Source organism: Phalacrocorax aristotelis, chromosome 4 (genome assembly GCF_949628215.1).
Source record: "Phalacrocorax aristotelis chromosome 4, bGulAri2.1, whole genome shotgun sequence".
Taxonomy (NCBI): Eukaryota; Metazoa; Chordata; class Aves; order Suliformes; family Phalacrocoracidae; genus Phalacrocorax; species Phalacrocorax aristotelis.
In genome coordinates, this window is record NC_134279.1 from 54,125,136 (window position 1) to 54,152,109 (window position 26,974).

The 26,974-nt window shown below is 36.6% G+C and overlaps 1 protein-coding gene across 10 annotated transcripts in view; it reads right to left on the minus strand.

Annotated features, from left to right (window-relative positions):
• Nucleotides 1-26,974, minus strand: part of FIP1L1 (factor interacting with PAPOLA and CPSF1) — a 43,035-nt gene that overhangs the window by 4,871 nt on the left and 11,190 nt on the right. For 2 of the 10 annotated variants that reach the window (XM_075091475.1, XM_075091472.1), the window contains exons 8-16: nt 26,804-26,872; nt 24,396-24,505; nt 15,589-15,682; nt 14,382-14,535; nt 8,917-8,943; nt 8,273-8,327; nt 6,552-6,607; nt 3,812-3,907; nt 2,600-2,819 (exon numbers count right to left, since the gene is read on the minus strand). In XM_075091475.1, coding sequence (XP_074947576.1) covers nt 2,600-2,819; nt 3,812-3,907; nt 6,552-6,607; nt 8,273-8,327; nt 8,917-8,943; nt 14,382-14,535; nt 15,589-15,682; nt 24,396-24,505; nt 26,804-26,872 — 881 coding nt within the window. The remainder of the gene's footprint in view (nt 1-2,599; nt 2,820-3,811; nt 3,908-6,551; nt 6,608-8,272; nt 8,328-8,916; nt 8,944-14,381; nt 14,536-15,588; nt 15,683-24,395; nt 24,506-26,803; nt 26,873-26,974) is intronic. The other 8 variants (XM_075091476.1, XM_075091474.1, XM_075091479.1 and 5 more) reach the window with 6 other exon arrangements.

The following is a 26,974-nucleotide window of genomic DNA, read 5'->3' on the forward strand; positions in this document are numbered from 1 at the left end:
TGGGCTAACCCCCTCCACAAAAAGGTTTAACTCAGAAGTCGGTCAGGTTGCTTAGGGCCTTGTTTAGTCAAGTTTTGAGTATCTCCAAGGCTGGAGATTCTATGACCTCTCTGGACAACCCGTCTTACTCCCTGACCACTTTTTTTATGTCCTCCCCCACAGTTCCAACTGGAATTTCCCTTGCTGTGGCTTTTTAACTCTTACCCCTTGTCCTTTCTCTATGCACCTTGAAAAAAGAACCTGGCTCTATCTTCTCGATAACCACCCATTAGGTAGTTGAAAACCACCTTTAAGAACCCTCCTCATCCTTCTCCTTTCAAGACAAATGAACTCCATCCCCTTAGCCCTGCTAACTCCTCTGGACTCTTCAGTCTGTCAATGTCTTCTTTTTCATACCAAGGGTCCCACAACTGGGCACGATACTTCACACGTGGTATTCAGTGCCAAATAAGAGGGGGATAACGGCCTTATCCACCTGCAGGCTATACCCTAATGCAGCTCAATGCATTTTAACCTTTATTGCACATTGAGTGCTAAGCCCCATTCAATTTGCTCTCCAACAGGACGCCAAGCCCTTTACTGTAGCTGCTTTTAGCCAGACAGACCGTGGTCTGCTCTGCTGCATGGACTACTGGGTTCCAGGACCCTATAAATATAGTTGTTGGGTTTTGCCTCCCCCCCCCCCCCCCCCCCAAATTGCTGAGAAGAAAAACAAAATGGCAAGGCATTGATCAAATTCCAAAGTTTACACTTTTAGTGGTAACTAATTGACTTGAAACTATCAAAACAGAAAAGAAAACATAGTCTTTGCAAAATGGACAACAGTCCAAAAAGAAGAGCATCATCTTAAGGGGGCAGAGTGAGGTACGTTGTATAAACGCACAATTTCATCTGAGGGTAGCAGGGTAAAGGTGGAATATAATACAAAGGCAGCTGAAGGTTCATTTTTAAACCACATTTTGGTTATACTAATAGAGTAAAAATAATCCAATTTTCTTTCAATTTAAAGAAATACTATAGCACAAATACAGTTTTTTAATTGGAAAAGAACCACTAAAAACATAGAAAGCAGTCATTTCTGAGCAGTGAAAAGCTAAAGATTATGCTTACTCCAAATCTCATCACAGTGTCATTTAAGTTTAAACAAAGAGAATTTAAATAAAAGTAATGCATCTGTGCAGTCACTAAAATAGTTCACATTCTCTTCCTCATAGCTCGTTTCATTTTATTTTAAGTGCATGGAACTGGAAATAAACCTTCTTAAAAAAAAAAAAACACAAAACACAACACTACGTCTGCATGTTCTGCTTAAGCCTCTCCCACCTTCTCTGTGACTCCCAAACCAACTTATACTAGTTAAGGGCCTCCCATTTTCTTACACAGCCATGTGGCAACAGCTTTGCTACAGATGGTGGATAATTTAGTCACATAAAGTTGAGGCCTGCTCTTCCCCCTCCTTTACAGATAATTCTGGCAGCAGCACAGAGATTTCTGTGGGCCTGGAAGCTATTAAGGTTCATTTCAAGCACCCTTGAATGACCAGGCTTCTTTCTGGCCTTCAATCAAGCTGTCTGAGAAACAGATGTTTAGATTGGTCTTGAGTTCTCAGAAACTGACCCTGGAACACAGCACATGCACACGGGAGAGGACATCACCACATCTGCACACATGGAAAATCCCATCTTGCACCCAGTTTGGGTCTTCAGCGAACAATCATCATGCAAAAAATGTCATCTCTCAACTGAAGTTAATGATGACTCCGGGTGCATTCATTCCCCACAGCATAAAACCACTGGTAAAAAGAATCTGCTTAACAGCTAACATACATATTCTGCAAAAATTGAAACTTAACGAAAAACACAGAGAAAAGCGTCAAGACGCTCACTCCAAAATACTTAGCAAATAACGAGCAAAGTAAATTTAGATAAATCTGGCAAGCCGATAGACCTCTACTCTATGGAGTCATAGTGAGCTTAACGTTAAATGCTTTGTAGTTGTGTACATGAAAACAGAACAGTTGCAGCTTTTTTTCTTTTTTTTTTCACGCAATTAGACAGTTTAAAGCTGAATAAAGCTATCTGCCATTATTTTCATCATCTGCCTGAAAATGAAAAGAAGTTCTTGACCTTGAAAGAATAGTTTTAAAAAAAGATTGGGCAGATTATTATCCAGCCAGTGCTAACAAAGAAACTAACCATTTTAGCAGCCAATAACACAATTAAATTAAGGTCAAATGTTGCACCACATTGCTCTTAGCCCTGAATTCACAACTAAGATTCATTTAGTACTTCTGTAGATTTTTCTAGAACTACTGATGTCAAAGAGAGCTGGATATCTCACTCATACACAGGGCTTAAATCACACTTTTAACCTGAAAGCACTATGTCCAGTTTGGGCCTATACTGTTGTTTTTGCACCCGTTTTGCATTTCGAAATTTAATTACAGTTTCCAAGAGAAAAGGGGGAAGGGGAGAAAGCCACACCCTCTAGCTCTTTGGAATATACAACGTTAACATTTAGCCTTCAGCTTAAGTATACTATTCAATACAGAAAGATGGTTTTGAACAGGGTTACAGCATACTTAAGATAGTTCACTAACCTGTTGAACACACTTGGAGTCGGACTGTGATCTCGGTCCCTTTCCCTGTCTCTGGTACGTTCTCGATCTCTGTCTCGGTCCCGGTCGCGATCCCGATCTCGGGATCGCTCTCTCTCACGTTCCCTATCCTTCTCTCTTCGTGCATAGTAATCCCATTGTTTGCTGGTGTCCATAAGACTAGACCATGAAGGAGCAGAACCTGCAAGGTGCGGAAAGGTGACTAAAGAAAAAGATGTGGGTATTAGAAAGAACAAAATCAGATACCATATAAAAACTGTAATACTACGTATGCATGAAAACACAGACATTTGTCAGCCTCCTCCAATGGTATTTTCCAATTTTCCCCTTTCACATAAAAGTTAATTCTGAGCAAATACTGCATTTTTTCCATGATGCTAATAAAGGCCCCTGGCACTCATTTAAATACTCATTATGAGTATGTGCAGAACCAGGATATACACCACAAAGGACATCTAAATCCTTTTGGGGAAAAAATATTGTGCAAAATTTGCTGTAAGAGTCTGATTTTATGTGGTCAAATGGCTTTGTTTTGGGAGAACAACAAAGCAAAACCAACCAGAAAACAAAACTGCCTTTGAAACTCAGTGACTCTGAAAGTACAGTTCAGAAAAACAGGGAGAAAGGATGCTTCCAAATTAATATTTAAGTGGTACTATTTTTTTTGTCCTTTAAAATCGTTGTATTTAAAATATTAGTTACAATGTTCTCACTCACTAATTTATATTCTATACTGTGCTTTGCCATACTTCTCTAATTACAGAAAGTAACAGCAGCTTTAGAAATATCTTTCATAACTTCATTCTGGGGAGAAGAAATAGCACTCTCATTTATGCTTGGTAACACACTATTTCTAATGAATATCCACCACATCCACTATTACCACTAAAATATATTAGTTTCAGAAAATTAAGTGTATTATCTTGATCTAAAAGATGATATACTTAAGAAGTTAAGAAGGAAGTCACAACACTGTCTCTCAAGCTTTTTTAGGTAACCAGCAATGGGAAGAGAGAAGGGCCATGCTTCTCCATTGCCTTCTGCCAACTCTGATGTAATAAATAACTACTATTCTTAAATGCCCCAATTGCTCTGTCCTGCTCTCCCTCTCCAGAAGGCCTGTGAATGCATCCTGTTACTGAAAAATAAAGGCTGTAGTATTTAACTGGAAACAGCACTCTCTAGTGGACTTACAGTACAGAGGACTTCCCACTTTCTGCTTATCTGCTTTGCTAGCCAATGATAACATAGCCTTCAATAAATCGTTTGTTTTGAGTTCCACTTCATTATCTATAATATGAGAACAATATTCACTTGACTCCATGGTGTCATGAAGAGACATTAATAGTATAATTAACACAAATATCCACTGAACAATGTAAAGTGCATTACTGATGCTGTATTTAACACTGTCGAGTTATAAAACCAGTGGCTTGTCCCGACAGCTATGTTCAGACTGCCTTGCCTACAACGTCTTGGGTATGCCTGCTCCAGAAAGCTTTGGCAGGAGCTTAAGACAGCACTTTGCCAAGCGTCCAAAGGAGGAATACAAAAGACCTTTTGAGCAGGCAGTGGAGCAGGAAAACACACTTCATTGTTAAAATACATTTGCAATGAAAAGCATTATAATTCTTTAAAAAAGCATTTATATGAGGTTTTGCCTCTAACAAAATGCTTGACACTGTTTCACTTCAGGGCTACAGAGAAAATGAGGAGTTAACAGAAAAAAAACCAACCTAATACAATAGTATGTTGTTCATTATACTGCCAAAACCTGAAATTCTTCTAAGGAAAGCAGCCAGAAATAGCAAAAAAACAGCTGGACTTTGAAGACTGCTAATTTCCTTGTCTTGCCACTATGTCAACAACATACGTATGGTCTACAAGACTTGAATATGCTGCCAGAATATTCTGATCTAAAGTGCGAACTCAAGTTTAACTTTAAATGTATACTACAAAATGATTACTCTTATTAACAGTAGTACAAACTTTTATGATAAATTTTGGTCACTCCCCCACATCTGCAGTAATTCTCATCACACAGAATTATGTCATTTCCACCCCAATAACCTGAGATAAACCAGTTATTTGATACTCTACACATTTTTATATCTAGATTTTTGCCAGTAATTATAACACACAAGAAGCTTACTTTCTACTATGAACTGGTGCTCTGCCTTTATTACTTAGAATGAAGTAATTTGTCACTTTTAGTATTTCTACATGGATTATTCCAAAACTTTCTGCAAAAAGAAATACACTTTCAAAGTTTAACTTTGATTTTATTTTTAAAAGAGGAAGAGAGGGAGCTTTGAACAGTTAATAGTTTTGGAGACGGTTTAAAAATTTAATGCTGCATGGTGTCACAGCATAAGGCAAACATCGTCTTTGTGCCTCAGAAGATACTGACTCAAAAGTCAGCTGAAAGAGAAGTCACTAGGCATGGGCCTGGATGGCAGATGCACTGAAGCAGTAATTGGCAACACGCAAGATCCTGCACCTGGGTTGGGGCAATCCTCAATGTCAGTACAACTGGGTGATGAATTGACTGAGAACAGCCTTGAGGAGAAGGACTTGGGGGTCCACCAGTGGTGAACGAAAAATTAAGTGTGAGCCGGCAATGTGAGTTTGCAGCCCAGAAAACCAATCATATCCTGGGCTGCATAAAAAGAGGTGTGGCCAGCAGGTTGAGGGAGGTGATTCTCTCTGTGCACTCTCATGAGACCGCACCTGGAGTACTGCATCCAGCTCTTGGGCCCCCAGTACAAGACAGACATGCTAGAGCAGGTCCAGAGGAGGGCCACGAAAAATTATCAGAGAGTTGGATCATCTCTTCTACGTTGTTCAGCCTGAAAAAGAGAAGGCTCTGGGAGACCTTATTGCAGCCTTTCAATACTTAAAGAGGGCTTATAAGAAAGGTCAGGAGAGACTTTTTACCAGAGCCTGTAGCAACAGGATAAGGGGCCATATTTCTAAAGTGAAAAAGGATAGGTTGAGATTGGATGTAAGGAAGAAATTCTTTCTGATTAGGGTGGTGAGGCACTGGAACAGGTTGCCCAGAGAAGCTGGGAATGCCCCATCATTGGAAGTGTTCAGGATCAGGTTGGATGGGACTTTGAGCAACCTGATCGAGCGAAAGATGCCTCTCCCCATGGCAGACGGTGGTTTGGACTAGATGATCTTTGATGGTCCCTTCCAACCCAAACCATTCTGCGATTCTACGTTTATTTTACCTTCCCAATTCAGGCTAGTCAGGAAGAAGCTGACACCTTAGTACTGCTATCACTATTTTGGCTCAAGAAGCAGAGCTGTGGTAAGTAACAGTTCTAAACTCACTGTAGATTCTGTGGATGTCTATTTGATTGCACATAATGAAACTTCTATTTTAGTTCACTCTTACTATAAAACCAGAAAGTGATGTTTTTCAGGTTCAGATTTTTTCCACAACATTAACCAAAAAACCAGAAAGACTGACTTTCCAGCAGGATAGCTGAAGATTTTACTATCTTAGACATACAGTTTTTCAAAGGAGAGGTACATCACTCAGAACTTCCCAATGATTGGTCTTTGCTGGTTAAAATTGTGATGCTATCTCAACAATACTTGTTCTCCTGCTTCTAAACTCTACTATTTCTTGGAAAATTCTCCCTGACTTGTGGTCCATATTATGGTGTATTTTTTTTCAAAATCACAAGTCTGCAAAAGCAGCGTTGAAAGATATTCAGCATACAAATAAGTAAGCAAAACAATAGTATTTACCGACAGCTGTTAAATTTACAACAGCGTATATCTGTTTACCGTAGTAGGCAACAAGCTTTTGCAATGAATTATTGAAAGGACCTGTTCAGTCTCTTAGCTAAAACCCTGATAAGTCTATCAAACAATTTGATACAGCACTAGTCAAAATCTTCAAAGCCAGCAAAAGCTTACTCACCACTGCCATATGAAAATGCACGAACAGAACGACCATCATAGCCAGAAGAATGTCCACTGTTGAGAAGAAAACACATGTAAAATCCAGTTTTACCATTGAAGCTACCTCCATCAATAAATATATGCTTTTACTATTATTCCCCTGAATTCCTACCACCATACAGACTAAAAGAAAATGGATTTAAGCCCTCCATTTTGAGCATTACTAATTAAGGAAGCTATCAACACAAATATGCATATTTAATATTTTACCACAGGAGGTGAAAATATCATTCTCTCTTCTTAAAATTTTAAACAAAATAATATCTGTATCATCAAAGCTGTTCTTTTGTATTTTCAATGAATTTTCTATTTCAAATGTTTTTTGTATCATGTTTCTGAGCGTAATCTCCAATTGCTTCAGAAATGAAGCCATTCTTGTTCTTTCTGTTAAAAAGTAGATATGTGAGCATATCTAAGAACAGGTGGAGTTCAAATGTGTAGTTCTATAAATAAACCATTAAATCAGGTACACATTTTCTAGGCTGCCTTCTTTCAGTGGTAGCCAACTCAAGTAGGTAAAAACCAGAAAGGTTAAAAAGGATGATTTGTGCACAGGACATAACTCATACATATATATTTCTTTCATGACTTTTAGCACTTCCTACATAATGTGAATGAATTATCTTTGCAGTATTTAACCTAAGTGCTACTTCTGCTCTTGAAGGCACTTTAACATTAAGAAATAAGTTTTGGGTTAGCTTGTTTTAAATGATAATGAAAGGCCAATGCAACATCTTAACATTTAAAAGTATGAGATTTAGTTCCCAGTTTCCACAATAAATTTGACTTTTTCACATATTTCCTAAACTATAGAAATAGTCACTACAAGTAAATGCAATGACCACTGCTTAGCAGTCACTCACAGCAACTGTCTGTTTAAAATAAAAAATTTACTTTCATGCACATCAAATGCCTCCATTTAGGGTTTTTTCTGAATTAAATCAGATGAGGACTTTCTCAGAGATTTACCATCCTGTAGCGTGTATGTTAATAGAATTTTCAGTTTCAAAGGAACAGATGGTGCACCTTCCTTCAGTGAAATCCAAAGGACTGGCAAGAGGCTTGCACCATCTTCTTAAGTGAGCTTCGTACATGACCTGGTTTTGGCCTCTAGCAAACTAGAAATACTTTTCAAGGACTGTGCTGGATGACTTTTTCTTCTGCCCTTTTTTATTTTTAGATATATATGTAAATATACATATACATATATACTGTTAGGCTTATTAAAGCTGAAAACTTAGAACAAACACAGTAGAAATACAAATTTGGATTCCGTGGAACTCTGGCATTTCCTATAGTTTATGAGAGCTTGAATCTATGGCCAAATCCTTTATACAAAATGATACCGTAGCTGACAAGTATGCAGTTCACTTAAAGTAGCCTTCAGACTACTAAAGAATAGTTTAACAATCATTAGCTTGACTTTGTTCTTAAGTCTTGGCATTGATATAGTGTCATAACTCAACTAAACTAATAAGTGGCCAAGTAACCTATCAAAAGAATATTGTCAGACAGGTGAGACTAGTAACATTTCTGTAAAAATACTGTAAAAACCTGAAACTGTCTCCCTGCTCCCAGATAAAACCCATAAAACACTGGGTAGTGTGAGAGTCCTTACTAATTTATTTCAGTTTCAAAATACTGATATATTGCTTTGTAAGATTTCAAACAGATAATCACCTTTCTATTGTGGGTATGAGGGAAGGTGGAGGACCGCCAGGTGGTGGTGGAAAGCCTGTAATAACAAATTAGGTGAGGGGGAAAAAAAAAAAAAGAAAAAAACCCACCCAAAACAGAAACATAAGCACATAGAAGAACTAGGCTAAGCATACAATGGCAAACAAATTCCAGGGAGTACAACGCAAACATTGTTTCTTACTGTGTAAATGGGTTTTATTTTATAAGACTGAGAACTACTTTCCAGCTTAATAAACGCAGAGTATAAAACATACCGTCAGTGCTTCAAATCAAATTCCAGTTATTCTTAAAAATAGAATAATTTAGAAGCATAGGAAAATTCCTGAGTATCTAACAACACTTAATAAACAACAATCACAACTATTTTCTGCATAGCTGAAAAAAAAGAATGGAAAGAAAAGAAAGAAGCACACATCTAAGAAACTGGCTGATTAGGTCCACTAGCCAACAGCATTTTCATACATTTTCTTTTCTGCTTGGTTTCAGAATAACTGAGTCTACATCTATAATTATAATTTTGTATTTATGAACTTTCATCTATATAAGTAAAAGGAAGTTTGTAAGTTGCACATCAGTTAAGTTTTCATTTCTTAACCAAATGTGGAAAAAAATTCTTGCAAGTTTACCTGGTGGTGGCACTGTTATTGGTATACCTAAAAAGACAACAAATAATATATCAGTTACAGTAATAGATTATGTTTATTATCTGTAGATCTAAAATCAGATTGAGCTATCACCACATACACGATCAAGAAGAATGATAACTTATTTTCTGTGTCCTCAGATCAAGATCTCACATTAATACCAATTTTTAAGATTTTATGCAAGCCTTCTGAAATCTGTCTTTTTATTTAAATTTCTATTCTTCAGGATCTTATTTAATTAGAGACAAAAATAATGAAGAATGACTCTGGGTCTTAAGATTAGAGTTAAATCTGTAACACTAAAATGTTTCGTATCCAGAAGGAAAGTAACATTCCATAGAATATATTTGCACTATTTTATGTTGCATGACTGGATGAAAGGAAGTACAGTTGGCCTCTGGCCTTTAATAGCTTACTATAGGAAATAGTAGGTCCACATGGACAAAATATTCTAGCAACAGTAAGCACTACAGACTTTTCAGTCAGTGCTATGCCACGCTGCAATTAATCATACAGCTGCTACTTGGAGGGGAAAAAAAAAAATTGTTCGGTACTCTATTTTCCTGTAAATATCTGAGAAAGGAGCATCCTTTGATACAAACACATACAAAACCTGTTCTAACTTTTCCGGTTTTCAGACCTAGCTGTGCTGTTAGAAACCTACAGCTGAGAAAATGTTCCCAACTAAGTTAGCTGACCTAGCAAAATATACTGCCTCAACATATAAACCTATCTTACTTGATTATGAAAGGAACGAATTCTAGGTAAAACCATTCATACACTTTAAAGGACATTAGCTTTTCATACTTTGCAAAGAACTAGCTTTACCTCAGTTGAACGCACAAAACACTGTTACATGAAAATAATAAACTGGGCTAAAAGAATATTGTCAGAAAACAGACTACCAGGCATAAAGCTCTTTCAGTTATGAGCAACTCTACTTCATTAAAAAATAAGTACTTTCAATCCGACAAGTCACCACAAGACTTTGGCGAGGGGGATGGGGAGAGAACAGAAAACTTTGCCAAGTACTTTCATCAGTTTTGCCATAACTGCATAAACATCCAGACAGAACAGCAGCCAGGCCCACTTAAATTAAAACCCATCTCATTCAAGTTCCAGACTTCATCATTCAGAGAATATCCTAGATGTACTGGCAACTGCATGATTGATTTTATATATATATATTGTTAGTTCAACAGCAGAACTAAAAGACTATTGTATGGCAGCAACATTCAACTACATCTACATATTATAATGTCTGGAAAAGCCAACTGCTCCCAAATTGCCTTGGCAGAAGGACAAAATGAAGGAATATACAAGCTAAGGAAGACTAATCAGTTCACTAATTGCTGTGATTTCACTGACATGAATTCTTACCAGCATTAATCCTATAGGATTAAACAAATTGTGAACAAAATTGAAGTTGCTGTCCAATCCTGAAAATTTAAAATCCAATCTCTTAGCCAAACTGTAAATCAGGAGACAGTGAACCCCAAAAGCCAAATTTATAAACTGCATGAGCCATTTTCTCTTCAGCAGCACACAAGCTTTCCAATGTGTACTATCACTGTTAACAACACTGGAAATCACACCATAAAAACTTTGGCAGTGTAACATTTAGAAGACCAAATACTCTTCATGGAATTTTCTGAAGGAAAAGGAAGACTGGGAACTCAAACTGTTGCATAGTTACAGTATTTTCTAGTCAACATTTTTGGTTAATTGTGCATCTTAACAGATTCTTCATGAGCCTGCAACATAGGAAATATATACATAAAAACATACTTAAAATTCGTCTTAACAGCAATGTTAAGAACACAAGCTACAAAAAATCTCAGAAGTTCTCTCAATTTCATTAATTTATTAACTCTACCTTATCCTTAAAAAAATTTCAATTGCTGCACTAAAACCAGTATATTTTTAGCACTGAACATGGCTCTCAGTACTGTGTACAGAATTGCCTGGAAAGCCATCAGCTAATAGTCTTTACAAAAAGGAAGAAATACCAGTTAAACAATTAATATATTCCTCAGAATTTTATCTTGTGCAGAGATACAAATAAAAATGTCATCACAAGATCAAAAACCAAATAAAAATTTTTACTTGGCCGCCATTCAAACAAAATTGAGACAGACTGAATACAACTAATATCCAGAGACCAAACGTCCAAATAATTCTAATTAATTGGTTAATGGAAGGTATTATATTAAAAAAACCCACATAGACATTTTTTCCTCACAAGTCTTTAAAAAGCACTTAAAAAGTCATGATTAATGGTTGTATCATTTTAAGACAGAAGCTAATTTACTTTTTGGTATCATAATGGAAGAAACATTCTTCTACATACCAAGTTAGGAAGTATTGCTAAAAAGATCTAAACAAAGGTTTTTTCCTCACCTTCTTCACTAACACAGGAGTGTGACACAAAACAAGAAACAAAAAAGTCATAACCTTCAGTTAATGGAAAACTAAGCATCTCAAGTCTTCACTCTTCTGCCTTCTACTAACACAGTGTATGAAAATATACTTGAAGTATCATCAGCCAATTACTTCTGAGAAAAAAATATACTCTGAAATATCGAGTCATTTCTTGCAACATAGGGACAAAACTTGAGTACCAGTGCAAGAAGGTGACTTAGTGTAGATCATGTCACATCCCTATAACACGTTGTACTGCCACTAAGATACATCTGGCCTAAACCTAAATATTGACTTGTGTGTCATTTGCATTGCTTTTGACATTAGTGCAGCACTTTACCTAATGTGCTCAAAATTGCTTTCAGGACATTGTATACCATCCTACTAACTCAAGGCTGGTAAATATTTACAGAAACCAAATAGGTTTTACTAAAGGAAAGCAATGTCACATGTGCTCTGCTTGAGGAGTAAGGAATCAAACATAACAACACTGCCACAGCTTAACAACACGTTGCAAATTAGCACTGTGTAATAGCCCACAACAACGTAATATAACTCGGTGTAAAAACTTCTTTTGCCACAGGCTAAACTAAGCCAAAGTCTCTCTCCTTTATCACAAGATAAAAAGCACACACTTAGATTACTGGGGCTGAGCAGATCTACAGTTAGTTTACCTGCTAAGCCCTGGTATAAGTCTAGGCAGTTAAACTTCCCAAAGTTATACAACAGAAGTTCAATACTTCAGAATAATTTTTTAATATCACAAATACATGTCACATTTTAACAACACTCTTAAGCCAAAACACATAAAACAACTTTTAAAGCCTGTTAAACAGAAGCATCCATGTTCTTCTTTAGATTTAAAATACTCCAACATAGCAATAAACGAAGCAAACAAAAACCAGCATTTTTTGTCACAGCCAGTGATCTCCCAGGAGTATTTGAGAATTTTCTCCATTTGGCTCTTTGAATTGTTCCAGGACTCGTTCCTCAAAAAAGATTTGAATCACAAGACTGAACGAATTCAGAAAAAGAGATCTAACTTCAAAGCAAGATCCTTTTTCAAAGGGGCTTTTGGAGGATGTTTTATATTTGGAATAGTTAAGTTTTCTGGCAAGTAGTCCCAGTTTAATATTGGGCAAGAGTAGTTTTTTTCCTCCTCCTCCACTGAACCTAGAAGGGATGGTAGATTCTATTTTAGGAACAGCTTTGAAGATAAAGAGCTGGCAACAGCACAATTAAAACACAAGCCTGAAGAAACCAAATCCACAGCTCTTAATCGTTACTTTCAAATCTACTTGAAGCACGGAAGGATGTTGAAGGAGACCTTCTGAACAAGTGTATGTCATAAACCTGTCTGTAAACCACAAGAGTAAAGCCAAACCTAGTTGCTGAATCTGTAACACATGTGGATTTCTTTCACCTTTAAAAGCTCAGCAGGTGAGGGGTTTCAGAAGAATAGTCCAGTACACCTATATGACATCCCTGCACCAAGTGTGTTTGGGGTGTCTGTGGGGGTTCCTCTCATGCTTTTAATAATATACAACTTAGATCACCTTTTCTGTATCACAATTACAATTAAAATAATTACTTTCTAAAAACTTGCAATGCATTACCTATCTTATTTTATCAGAAAGGTTTTAACGCAGCTTAAAACCACAGTTAGCATTAGCACCACGTTCCTCTCCCTTCTGTCCCACCCTGCAGTAAGGAAACATCACAAAATTCCCACAGCAGTAGCATATTGTCTCCTCAGACACCCTATTTTTTATGTTTGTGAACAAAAACTTGGAAAAGTGCATAGAATTATTTAATCTTTAAATCTCTTCTCTTCTGTTTTCTAGGTTGCACCATTTTGTATACGACAATCGCTGATGAAAGCTGGAGCTTGCCAGGCAGCAGGAGTTAGTAGTTTTAAAATCAGCAGCAGCAACTGAAGAAAGCAACCTCTTCTATGAGGATTTAAACCCTATAAATCCCCACACAAAGTCGTTGCACAGAAATAATAATGTTACTTCCTTGCTTATAAGTAAGAGTATTAACAAACTTTTAAGAATCCCTCTGCAAACAGAATAGCAAAGAAATTGCTCCGCATGATTTCAGAACAAGTCAAGCAAAAGAATGCAAGGAAAAAAGGGAGAAAATAAGGAAAGGGGCTCCACCTTAAATTAGTCTCTTCTATAAACAAGTCCTTCACTTTCCCACTCGAATACTCCCCAAAGTTTCTCCATCTATTTTCACTTCTCACTGAGCATTCTTCTTAGTTCCTTACTAAGTCCTTTTGAACTTAATTCCTTAAAATGACAACGCTCAGGTAAATGCAGTAGTTGTGCAAATGCCCATGACACTCCCCCCAGTAAATTTCCATAAACATTAAGATTCAGTAAAAATTCTGTAAATATCAGTAGATTTCAAACCAGATTTAACAATAAGAAGAGTTCTCAAAAATCTTTGATTCCTCTAAGATTCACAGACACAGGAAGCTGGATAAAAGCATCAGGTGCTAGTAAGACCTCTGACTGAAAGAAAGGATATGGCAATATGCAATTCTTAGCAGACTTTTGGGAATTCATACGTACTGTGAGGGGAAAGGGGAATTAAAGCTTCTGTTGCTGCTTTGACCTTAGGCATCAGAGAATCCAACTTCTGACACAAATTCATAGTATGCTATACTTTTAGTTCAAAAGTTTGTAGAATGATTTGTTAACACGTACTCTCAATAGCAATAACAGTATTTGAATAACAGAAAACAGCTTCTCTCTTCAAACATTTTCGAGGACGCAAGACCCAACATTTAGTCTTTAGGTAATTATTTACTACTTGGGATTATGCTTACTGAGAAAGTAAAGACAAAAGTTTCTGTTTCTACCTTGCAGATATACTTAAGAAAAGAGTAGAACACAAAATTCTGAAATTCTGCACATATAGCCAAATGTGCATGGAATGTGCTGTCTTTGATTATCATCAAGTGTTTGATGATAATGCATCTCTCATTTTTCACATCCTAGGTAGTGCAGGATATTTACCTGGTGGAGGAATAAGAGGTGGAGCGGTACTGACAGTTGGAGGGGGTGGGAGAAAAGGAGGTGGTGGAAGGTGGGTAGGTGGAGCTCCTGGAGGGAAAAATGGAGGTGGCTTGGTAAAATTGTCTACTTCAGGATTAGATCGTTCTGAAAGAACCTGTAAAATATCAAACTATAGTTACAATTGCTATGTTGAAAGGGTAGAAGATAGGTTTCCTCTCTTTCCAGTTACTACAACAGGAAAGTATCACTTATGCACTTAAAGAGCCATATTCAGATGGTTTAAGTTCTATCTGCATCCCTGTGTTCAGTGTCCCATACTTGCCAAGTACCTCTGAGGGTTTAAGAGCAGCCAATAGGGAACAACAAACATATGATCTGAGGGGGAATATCAGCCATCTGAATATGGCCCAAATCACCATCTTAAATTTATCTATAAAGGAAAATATTTTAAAAATCAATATGAAAAGCATGGAAAACCCCCAAAACGTTAAATTACTTAAACACCGTGAGATCAGCTGAAAAACACGTGGCAGTGTTTTCAGTAAAAGCACTACAATCTATTATTATTTTAACTGTTTAACTTTAATTAGGTGGGCATGGACATGCAGCCAGGGCACCAAGCAACCTTGATTCTTCTCCACAGGTAAGTCAAGAGATAAAAAGTGTATTCAGTCTCAATGCATTTAGTTGCTTTCTTAAGATAATCCAAGCCCATAAAGACAAAATCGTGAAGACTAATCTTACAATTTATAGTAAAATAAGGCCATGTAATTTAAAAAAAAGTGCTATCAACTATTCCTTCACAACTTATTTTTAAAAGACTGCATTCCTCAAACTGCATACAAAGAGGCTTTCACTTTCAGCATTAGTCTCTGGCAGGAATAGGAAAGAAATGGACAGTCAGTTTAAATACTTATCTTTGTCACCTAGTAAACAAAATGCTACCTCCAATGCTGTCTCCTGGATTGTAATTCTGCAATATTGCTCACTTCCTTTAACTAAGAAGTATACCAAAACATTTATCTTTTGAAATATATCAAATATTTCTTCTTAGTATATTTCAATTAACTGCCACAATTTTCTTCCTGAACTTAAAGCTACTTCAATATTACTCATTCATACACACTGAAATGTTTTAATCAGAAGCTACGGGGAAAGCAAAAATGTCTTTTAGTCAATGATAGTGTGCAAATCTGCAGTATAAAACCTGTATGTTGCTGTTTTCATTAGCACGCCGTCGTCCTTCCACCCTGCTGATAGTGATGGTCTGTCCAATCACATCTATTGTGCCAGATAATCGCCTGCAACACAGGACAAACCAGAATCAACAAGCAGAATTAGAAAAGGGAAAAAAAGAAAAAGAAAAATAAACAAGAGAGAAGGAAGTCTTATGTACTTCTCTCACTCTAAGTGTTGAAAGTTCCTTCTCCTGTATAAAACATGAAAGACCATTTCTGAAAAACATTAAATGTGATAAATTTGCTGAACTATGCAAGTGTGTAGAAGTAAAAAATACAGCAATAAAGACTCCTGTAGGATGAAGGCTGACTCTCCACATTTTCCTTCCATTTACTACAAGATAATAAATCTACCCTCCTGTTACCAATAAAAGGAAAAAAAAAGGAACAATACAGCGAGATCACAAAAAACTCAGTAAGAAAAAAATATATTAAACAGAACTTCTACAAAAAGCTGAAGTAATATAGTTATAAACTAATCTTTAGAAATAATTTCTAAACTGCAGAAACCATACTGGAGGATTCCATGGAAGATCAAACGAAGGCAAGTTAGGAGGCAGAAACAAACATAAGCCAACCCTACCATGCATACTATTGATACTGCAGCACATCTTGAACAAAATCGGCTGCCGCCTCTCTTACCTCGGCATACACACATAATATCAAACAGAAAGTATATGAAACCAATAGACACTGACTCTTAAGTTAAACCTTGTATGAAACTCAAAGGAATCTTAGATCAGCCGTTCATACTTCTGTTCCTGTTTTGCAAATGCAAAATGTCTCTCTCAAACACCTCTAAAACATCTGCATAGCTAAGCACTATGTTCACCTTCTTTAAAGAAACCAGCAACCAAGCAGCACAAGAGCCACCTCAGTCTCCCTTACAAACCAATCAGGCAACAACTGAACATAATGTGAATTTAGAACACCTACCTTAGAGGTAGTTAGCAATGGATTTTTAGAGAAAGATGACAAGAAAAGTGACATGCATATACACATTAGCTCCCTCCCAGTTTCTGCTAATCAAAACTTTACAGACTTCCCATGCAACTGGGTTTAATAGCCCCCGATTAACTTGCTTTTGCACAATCTCTTTTGAACACACTTTTACTTTTGATGTCCAGTGATGAGATCTGTTTCAGCTATTTTTTTGCCTGACAATTGTATTTGGTGCCTTACAGTCCTTGTGTCAAAAAAAGTAAAAATATCCCTGCTCGTCCACATCTCTCCTTGCGTAGATGTGACTCTAACTTTCATTATTTATTTCTTCTTTCATGGACCTTTCCTACCTCTACTATATCTTCTTTTGTCTGACATAAACAGAACCACAAACAATATTCAGCTCTCAATACATCACGGCTTTATGTGCTACCATAATGACTTTTCCCGGTTTGTTCCCCACTGCTAATGATGACTACCATTCCATTTTCTTATTTTGGCTAACACTGGAAACTGAACTAACATTCTGGGAAGCAGCAACAATAATTCCAAGATATCTTTCTCAGCAAGTATGATTATTAATTATTAATGGTTAATTTGAAGAACTGCATCTTATTTAGAAAAATGCAATCTAGGATTTAAATTTTCAGCTATTTGTAGCGATTTCAGTTCACTATGAACAAGTTGTTCCAGTCCACATTGACACTTGTGTCAATATGTGAATATTAAATGCAAGTGTACCTCACTTCAGTTTCCAAACCAGTCAATCTATTAAGCTTATGCTCGTTAGACTTAAATTGTTCCTACTATAAAACTTGTAACTCCAATGTACATATTCTGTTATGAGAGGTATCTTTACCCCAAACCTGCCTGATATCGTGGCCACACAGCTGTGAACTGCAATTTTTTATTTTTAACTTTTCAAAGCAGATTAAAAATGCTGCACTGAGGGTAAAGACACGATGGCATTGCATTGGAAACAAACACTAAAATTTAAAGCATAATCAACCTCTCAAAATCTTCAATAAATTAACCACATGGGAATATATCAACAGTAAACAAGGACTCCAGGTGCCCAACCAGAAAATATGACAATAATGTGAATGTCATCTACTAAAACTAAAACCTGGTATCTATGACAATGGGGGATCACTATTGTGAAGCAACGAAGAACTTAAAGTATAGTGAATTTTCCTGTTTGCAGCCCCAAAACAAATGAAACCCAGAAACCTAGATTTTTAGAGAATTTATAACTCTATTATTCTTATGCAGAGAGAACCAAACCTACCCGCTTTGCAGCCCACAGTTAATTTCTAAAAGAGGTTAAAAAGCAGGATTCACTTAGGTCAACTCCACTGAAAAATGAGGTACAAAATTACATTGCTCATGGATGAGAGAAACAAAGGTACAACTGTGTCACACCTATAAGTGAACCCACAGTAGAGAAAACTGACAGTATTTACCAAGAGCATGATATAGGACAAAGTAAAAGAAAGACTAGGAGAAACTCGCAGGAAATTTCAGGAAAAAAAAAATCCATAAAAAGAAAAAAAAACCACTTCTACTTTTAGAAGACAAGTTCTTGTATTTTTTTTATCTGGTTGACTACGAACCACATTAATACAAATAGCAGGGAGAACAGCTGGACGTTGGGATTACAGGCTCCAAGTTCTGCTGGACTGATAGCTCTGACCCCAATTGCTCAAATACCTAGATTCCAATGCAGCTGAAAAAGACACAGCAGACACTACAGCATGAAGGACCAATTAGATCTCCCAGAGATAATCTAAAGTTCCTTGGCAGACTGTATGCTGAGGATGATCCAAATGCCTGTCCCCTGAGCCTTTAAGTATCTGGCTTTAGAGCTTCCTCCTGGATTTTAAAGCAAGCCCATTAAGCACAACAGTTTGGAGGAAAAGAAAGTCCAATGGTACAAGAGTCTGAGGACATACTTGGAAACTCAATTGGTATATACTATTCAGCTGCCTCTCCAAAGATAACACAAATTTAAGAAATTCTCTGATCTTCTAACACCCCATCCTAAAAGTCATTGTTTCAGTCTAAATCCTGAAGTAATCAACACCTGCTTTCCTAATGCTCCCCTGTGGTCTTGCATGGTATTCCAGCACTGCCGCACTTTGGATTATTATTATTTTGCTTTCAGTAACTACACTGGAAACATAGATATTATAATACAATTGCTAAACCAACTGTTTCACTACAAAAAAAAAAGCACAAGTGAATTTTTGGAAAACAAAATTTTGTCTCAGTCTTCACTCTGACAGCTCATTTCGTTACACAGCTATAAGAGACTGGTTCTCCTCCATCACTGGTATCTTCTCTTAATTATCTAAAACCGTACCTTAGAAAACTAATTTTACCTAGCTTTAGTCCTTGTGTATGACAGATGACTCTCTTCTACGGCAAGAAGTCCCTCCTCAGACGACCCCCTGCTTGGCTCACTCCACTGTTCTACAGGGCTTCCATTTGGCAGTGATGTACTTCAAATTAAGACTCTTCCTCTCTTGCATTGTTTGCACACTGCCAGCAACTCTTGGGATCAGAATTGAAAACATAGGCAATGGACACCAATGCAAGAGTACTGGGCATTAAAGTAATATGTGCATCAACCATACCACAATAATACCAATTTTGGCTTGGGAAGCAGCCCAAATACAACACTGCATTATCAAAGGATACAAATCTAGACTACCAGTTGGTTCCTAGATATCAACTTCACTGAAATTAACAGGGCTTTCATCTATTTTTTCTAGAGTCTGAAGAGAACACCAATGCTCACTCATTCTCACCAAGCTGGTGCTTTGTAATTATTTTTTTAATAACGTTTTATAGTGGTATGTCTGTTGTTCTTCCTAAGAGCTGCCAAGAGATTCAGTTTTTGTAATGATGGATGAGTTCAGGAATTTGCCATCATACCTTAAACATGACAAATTCTCTATTTCCAAGACTGCAATAATGATTTCATTAAGTACTCCACTAAAAGAGCTTGAAATTGATCAAGAGAAAGCATATGTTCAGTTGCAAATGGAGCAGCAGATGACACTGCTGTCAAAAACGTAATTTTCACAAAGGCAAGAGCAGCATCTGAAGTGTCCAGAATTTAACAGGTCAGCAGTTTTGTAAAAGGGGCAAATCTGAAGCCTCGGATCCTGATTAGGTCATAGCAAGTTGGCACACGGGGAAATTTCAAAGACTCCCCAGCCATTATCTAGCTTAGTGATGAGATGTTAAGCAGGCATTACTAGGTTTCTGTCTCAGCGCCATATGCAAAGAAAAGAAAGGGCTTGGTTTGTCCCTTACATGATCAGGGCACCTGGGATACAGATGCATTCCCAATGGATACACCCAAATATTAAAAGGCAACCCACATGTGTGGGATGCACATGAACCCACAGCAGAGTTCATACAAAGTGTAGCTTGAAAGGAACATTCCAGCAACTCAGTGAGTGATTTCTTCTAATTAGAGAATGGTTATTTATGAGCTATTTGCACTATGAATACCACCCTCCATGGAGATTTAATTCAGAAAGATATCTCAATCTCATTTGGCAAGCTGAGGGTTTTTTTAGGTTCTACAAATCAAAGAGAAAGGGGGAAAAAAGAAGGGGGGAAAAAAAGACAAACACAATTATTTTCCAAATTCATAGCTTCAGAAATCACTTATCCCCACTGCAAGTAATATAAACAATGAAATGATTTTTGGAAAACCTTCCCCCTACCTTTCAGAATTCAGAGCAGTCTAACTACTGGATGCCACATTTATTCACTAGACTTATAGACTAGTCTAAGAATTATAGTACACTCTTAGAACTCTATTTAATAGGTTCTTGTGTTCCTTCTTGTCTTGCTTATGTGTTTTATGCTTTATTTTCCTCCTCATAAGGACAGCCTCAACTTTGCTGAGCTCACTTACCACTGATTGATACAATTAAGAAGCAAACATATTTAATACAGAAATCATTGATATATGAAATAGACATTTTTCAAAATAATATCTGAGTTTTCATCATTTAGTCTTGCAAGGCTAACTCACATGAAACAGGAGAAACCTGTATTTTTTCATAGTAATGATGTATCACAAATCCATTTTCTATAAACATTCTGTTTCCAGAAAGGCCCAAGCACAGAGAAAGCTCATAAATAGCCCATCGCATTGAGAGGCTAATTTCTCTGAAAGCAAAATTCATTTAAATGTAATGTACTCTTTAGTAGTAACCCAAAAACCATAAATGGAGGTTAAAGAAACTAATAGCTTCTGAAGGAACGCAGTTTTATGATGGAGAGCTATTCTAGTTATTACTGGAATGAGAAAATAGCAGTTTTTGCATCCAGCTTGTAAATGAAACTTCTGCTTATTTCTCCGCTAATAAAGAAATACTTTCTCACAGTCCTTGAAAAAATGACATAAGGAAAAGCAGTGGTCTAAAAACCAGTAAGGTATCTTTGTGACCTGGCTGGTTAGGACAGGTTTGCAATATATCAAATCCTCTTCATGTTCTAGAAAGCACTATACTCAAAAGAGATTCCTTCAGGTTTTTACTTTAATTGTGACTATGCACACAATGAATCTTTAATTAACTACCTCTAGAGAACAAACATTTTATTTTATACCATATTGTTTGCATATGATATCCATTTACTAAACCATTTCCATTATGTTCTAACTCCTCCTTCAGGGCTACGCAACACTTTATGCTATTCAACTGCTCTAAATATAACAGAATCAAGACAAGAGGTTCAGGTGTCATTTCTGAATAACATATAGCTCAGCTATAATTAAGACAGTCATTGTTTACAAATTCAAGCAAAATTCCTCACGCAGACACGTATGAACAAGCACTGCACTTTTAATTCAAAATTTAGGATGCAATTCTAGTGAAGCAGTAACTTTTATTTGCTGGTGAGCAATAATTCTGTTTCTTTTTTGTAAACCACCACCTCCATATTGGTAATGAGTAATATTCTTCCTAGACCTCAGTTTTGTTTTGGTTTTTTTTGAGAATTTCAACAGCAATCGTATGAAACATCTACTGTACTCAAACTAAAAAGGTAAAAAACACTAGGCACAAAATTATTTTAATCTTTATTTACAAACAAATGAAAAAAAGCAAAACCCACTATCTCTCCTCAGACTTTCCATTAAAGAGAAATATGCGCTGCAAAATCTATGTGTAAAACCATCCACGAAGTGATGTTGCAGCCCCGACTAGTAAATGGGGAATATAAACTGGGATCATGCCCTGATTTCCCCCTCTCCCCTTACCTTAATTCAGGTCATTTGTCCCTCCTATATTGTTCCTGCCATTTTCTGATGCCCGAACTGGCTTTTCTGGAGGCAGTGCTTGTCTGTGACGGAGAAGAGGCGCTGCTTCCAGTGAGATACATTGCCTAGGTCTTTATTTTCTTGTGTGTCTATTTTTTCTGCTCTTTCAGTTCCTCTTCTCATGCCCAGCTCCTTACCAATCCCCACACTAACGCTGCTATACCCAGTTGCATCAGTTTTTCCTCCCTTTCACCAAATATATCAAGTACTGCTAGAAGCCTAGAGAAGTTTTACTGCTACATGAGAAATGCTTCCAGCAATTTCACAACAAGACTATTGCAAATGCCTCATGGCATAAAGGCAATTATTTTAAATTATCAAAGAGCTGGATTGCCAAAAAATTTCTGCCTACCTAAAATTAACTCTTTAATTAAAGGGAAAAAAAAGTCAAATCCCATAAAACACTGCCTGGTTGTAAAGACATTAATAATACAGGTTTTTATACACAGAAAATAATAGCTATGTTCTGGATAAGTCATTCACGTAGAAATGTACATAATCCATACAGTTAATACGTATTCATTCACTGAGCTACTCTCAGACTTTTGAGCATACAATTTTCTTTCAAAATCTATTCTGACCACTTGGTAGAAATACCTTTTTCTTTACAGAAGAATTTATTTTAAGCAAAGGCATCCAAGGGAGCAGATACTAAATACGGAAAAAAGTCGGTTTTGCAATTGTAACGACTTGCAATTACAGTATTCACACTAAATGTATATAAACCAACCTATTCTAACCACTGGAATGCAGAAGAGATACAACTGAAAATGTACCATTTTGTTTCCTCTTTATCTATGCAACTGACCAACTTCACTTACTGTCTTCTCATTCTTAAAGATATACAGGTCTCCCAACCTTTGCTAGGTACACTTAGTTCCTGGAGAAAATAAATACATCTTAAGTTTCTCAGGGAAGTTCTGATTAACAACCAATATACTGAATTTAAACCCTTAAAAATCAGAAAGATGGTCACTTAAACTTGGGATTGCTAACTTCAGGCAGGAAAAAAAAAGTATCACATAAAAATCTGGTATTAAAGACATCTGTGGTAAGATAGATGTATCCTAGCTAGAGCATATAACAGAGATTTTACTTATGAATCTTACACCATGCACGTGTATTACTTTATTCTATTAAGCTTTCTCACAACAAGTACAAATTTCACAGAATCACAGAACTTAACGCAATGCATTTTTTTCTACAGCTTTAAGCTTAACTACATTTTAATATCCCGGTCATTAACTACTTCCTGAAGTATTTTAGAGATTCTCTGTCCACCAATGAGATGCACAAAGAATTGAAATCCTGTAACAAAACCTGTACTAGATACAGAATCATTCCCTGTGAACAGTACATTCAATTTTGAGAACTCTGTTACAAGAACATCACACATCAGAAGCAATTCAGAAAAGAAAAATAAAAAAAATAATAATTACAGTGGTGGCACAAAGTTTGGAAGACTTTTACTACTTCTTAGACAAAGAAAAATAACCAAAAAAAAAAAAAAAAGAACAAAAATATTCTAAGAACAGAGCAGCATAACCTGATAGCTCAGAGGAGAATTTAGGCTACCAGGAGAAATATTATAGGAGTGAAAGAAAAATGCAGGCACAAGTATCAAGTATGATTTTTTTTCCACCCAAGAGAAATACATTTGGGTGTTGAACAGACTCTTAAGGAATGTAATAATTGAACATGACTGGCTCTGAATTAGTCAAGGTACTTACGGATGCAGAGCTAAAGACAAGTCACAGATGCTGATCTTTAACCGTTGATGATTAGAGGCTACAACCTGCTCTACCTCTCTTACCATCATTTATAATACAATGGCTTTTAATTCGCACAGAACCAAAACTCCTGAACAGGATCACTTCATAACTAAAGCAGAAGCAGGGATTCATCCTAAGCCTAGTGCTTCAAACAGCAGGACCTTAGAGATAAAGGACAGGAGAAGGAGGGGAAGAAACCCTAATAAGGAAATAATTTCTCTCATTTCAAATAAAGTGTAGTAAAATATTCAAATATGGAGAAGCTAGAGCTACCTTGCAGGAAGGAGACTGGGTTCCAGGAACCCCTTCAGTTGTTGAAGTCATAGATGTCTGATTCTATCTTGTTTAACTGGAAAGGTATGTTAGCTAATGCCCATAAAGACACTGATAAAAACATTTTGTTGGCCAATCTAACTCTACACAAAAACCATGGTGTCATACATCAACACCTGAATTTTTATAGCTGCCTTGTTATTTGGTCCTGCTGTTTTTTCTCCTTTTTTCTTCTCCTTTCCCTTCCCCAAATAGCCAAGAAGGTAGCACAGCATTCATGTGTAATGGTGACTGAAGGTTGAGTGATTACGATCACTGTTCCCCTCATTTCTACCTGTTACAGAAACATATTTTCCTTTTTTCATACAAAAACCATTAGCTTCAAATGCATACAGGTAACAGTATAAAAAGTTTTTTGGTCTTGAGTTACAACTGTCTAACTGACCTGTTTGTTGGAATTCCTGATTTGAATAAGGCAGGAGGAGATGTGAAATCAGCTTTGGTCGACTGTACCACCAACTCTTTCTCCAAATTTCCAGTTCTGCCCTGCTGTACCTTCAAAATAATGTTTTGTCATTAGTTTAACCTCAGAACTGTAGTTTCCCCAACTCAACATAGCATACAGCCAACATAAAAAGAAAGTAAATCCAACTTTAATCAGACATTTTAAGAACTGTCACCTTTCACAGCTAGTAAAAATCTGTATTTTATAAGGATATATTACTCAAGTACCGTGTTTACTATACGTAAGAAACAATACGCCTGAAAACAAATTATTACAGACTATTAGATAGTTTTAGTATTTATTTTCCAAGTACTTGATTTGGACATGAACAGACCAAACTGATTTTCTTGTAGAATTTCCTCTACGAACAAAATAACATCTTAATTTTTAAAAGAAGCAAACTTACTAAAAAAAAAAAAAGGAAGCAACTTCATAATCTTAATGACAGAGATATCTAACAAGTCTGCTACCCAACAACAAACCATGAGACAAGAAACTGAGTGGATTCTCCGTCTGCCTTACTGACCACGAGGTTGAGTAGCCGCTTAATTTCCGAGCCATACCAGGAAATCACCTCATACTCTGAGTTATGCAAACTTTAAAAGATATTTCCTTAGTTCAAAATGAGTACCTCAAAGACATACTGCTGTTTCTGAAGCACTGCAGAATTCCAGAGATACATTATTAAAGCTATGCAAGACCTTCAGCATACGTATTGTTTGACTTCAGCAGCACATTATACATGAAAGAAAAACCTGCACAGGTTAGCATTAAAGACAAACTTGCACTGATTCAGTTTTAATGACGCTCCCACTGTACCAACCACATAACCACATGACTCTGCATAGCTAGTTCACTCATGGGATAACATCGTATAGGCTGTGATCTCACAGCTTCTTGTAGGCAAGTGAACTACTAAGCTTTTGCAGAATCTCAGTTCTAAACACAGGCACCTCTTTCCCGTACCCACAAAAATGCACATAAATAGTTAAGATTCATTAAAAATGGAATTAAACTTTAGTATCCAGAAATATGAAAAAAAAAACCCACTAAAATACTTAATAGGTTTAAGTATGCATCTGAAACATCTGTAAGACTTCTGTTAATTAATGAGCAAATGGAAAATGTAGGAGACAAAGTCTTGACAGTTAGAGAAAATTAATCCAAATATACCACGTAAATTACATGAGACTTAGTATTTCAGAAGAGTGGAAAAAAAAGTTAAAGAAGTTATTTAATAATTATAAGTGAACTCCTTGTAAAACGTGTGACAAACTCTTATTCAGACTCTCACAACACAACTACTACCTGCACTGTCAGATCACTGAACCCCCAGAGGGTCAATACAGAGCTAGAAATAGGGTAAGCTTTGGTTTGGAATACTTATCCTTCTTCCTCCAGGACAACAGTTCAGAGAAGTTTGAGAGTGCAGCCAGCTGCAAATCATAACCGCCATTGCTCACCATTTCCACCATTCTATAACACTATTACAATGACAGTTGGAAGGCAAAAAGCCCCAGGGAGCTTTTGATCTGTTCTTGCTAAGGTAAAGTCAAAATGACCAGATACCCTCAAGTAGCATATAAGGGGAAACAAAAATACCTGTCTGCAATTGCCACTTCTGTCACAGGAGCATACAGAAGAAAGCAACATACAGTTCCAAGTCAGTTTAATGATAGTTCAAGAAAAAAAATGACTGCATATTGAAAATAAGCAAAATAAATACCCTTTGTATTTTAATTTCAACTTCAGTATAAAATGAAAAAGTGAGAAAACAAGTTGCAAAAAATGTTCAATCCTTAACATAAATCCTGTCATATAGATTTTTCTGCTCTCTGAAAAGCAGCATTTCCGAACTGAAATATATAAAACTTGATTTATTGCCATCTAATCCCAGAAGGACAACAGAAAAATACGGAAGATTGATTTTCACATCTCAGAATTGCCAAGGATAAGTGTTACAAAACACAGTAGGAGCTACAAGGCCACAGGAAGAATAAACATGGCATAATCTACAAAAGCTTCCCCAGCACATCTGCACAAATTCTTTAATCTACACAAACAAATGCACTACAACTAAAAATAAACCATCACATAAAGAAAAATTAGTTTCACTGGGAAATTTGTTAGTTCACCAGGCCACCAACTCACATGCTTGCAGTAGGGTGACGAACAAAGCAATGCTTTTTAATCAGCATTTTGTGACAAGCAGAAAGTCACTGACATAAGATGAGAGTTCGAAATAATGGCTATGCCCATTTCAGTTTTTCTTCTATCAGTCTGTGGTGGCATGGGAAGCAATACTCAACAAAAATGAGAGCAACCAACAAAAGTTTACTAAAATTCACCTTAAAAAGATGGTATCTGCCATCGAGAATCTCTGCACTTGGTCTTACTTCCATAGCATTGTCTTCAGCCTAAGTTAAATAACACAGTGCCCATTAAGATACCATACAGCTCCTAGGTGATGGGCCACAATCTGAATAATGGTACAGATGCAATCTAGCTGTAGCTAGTCT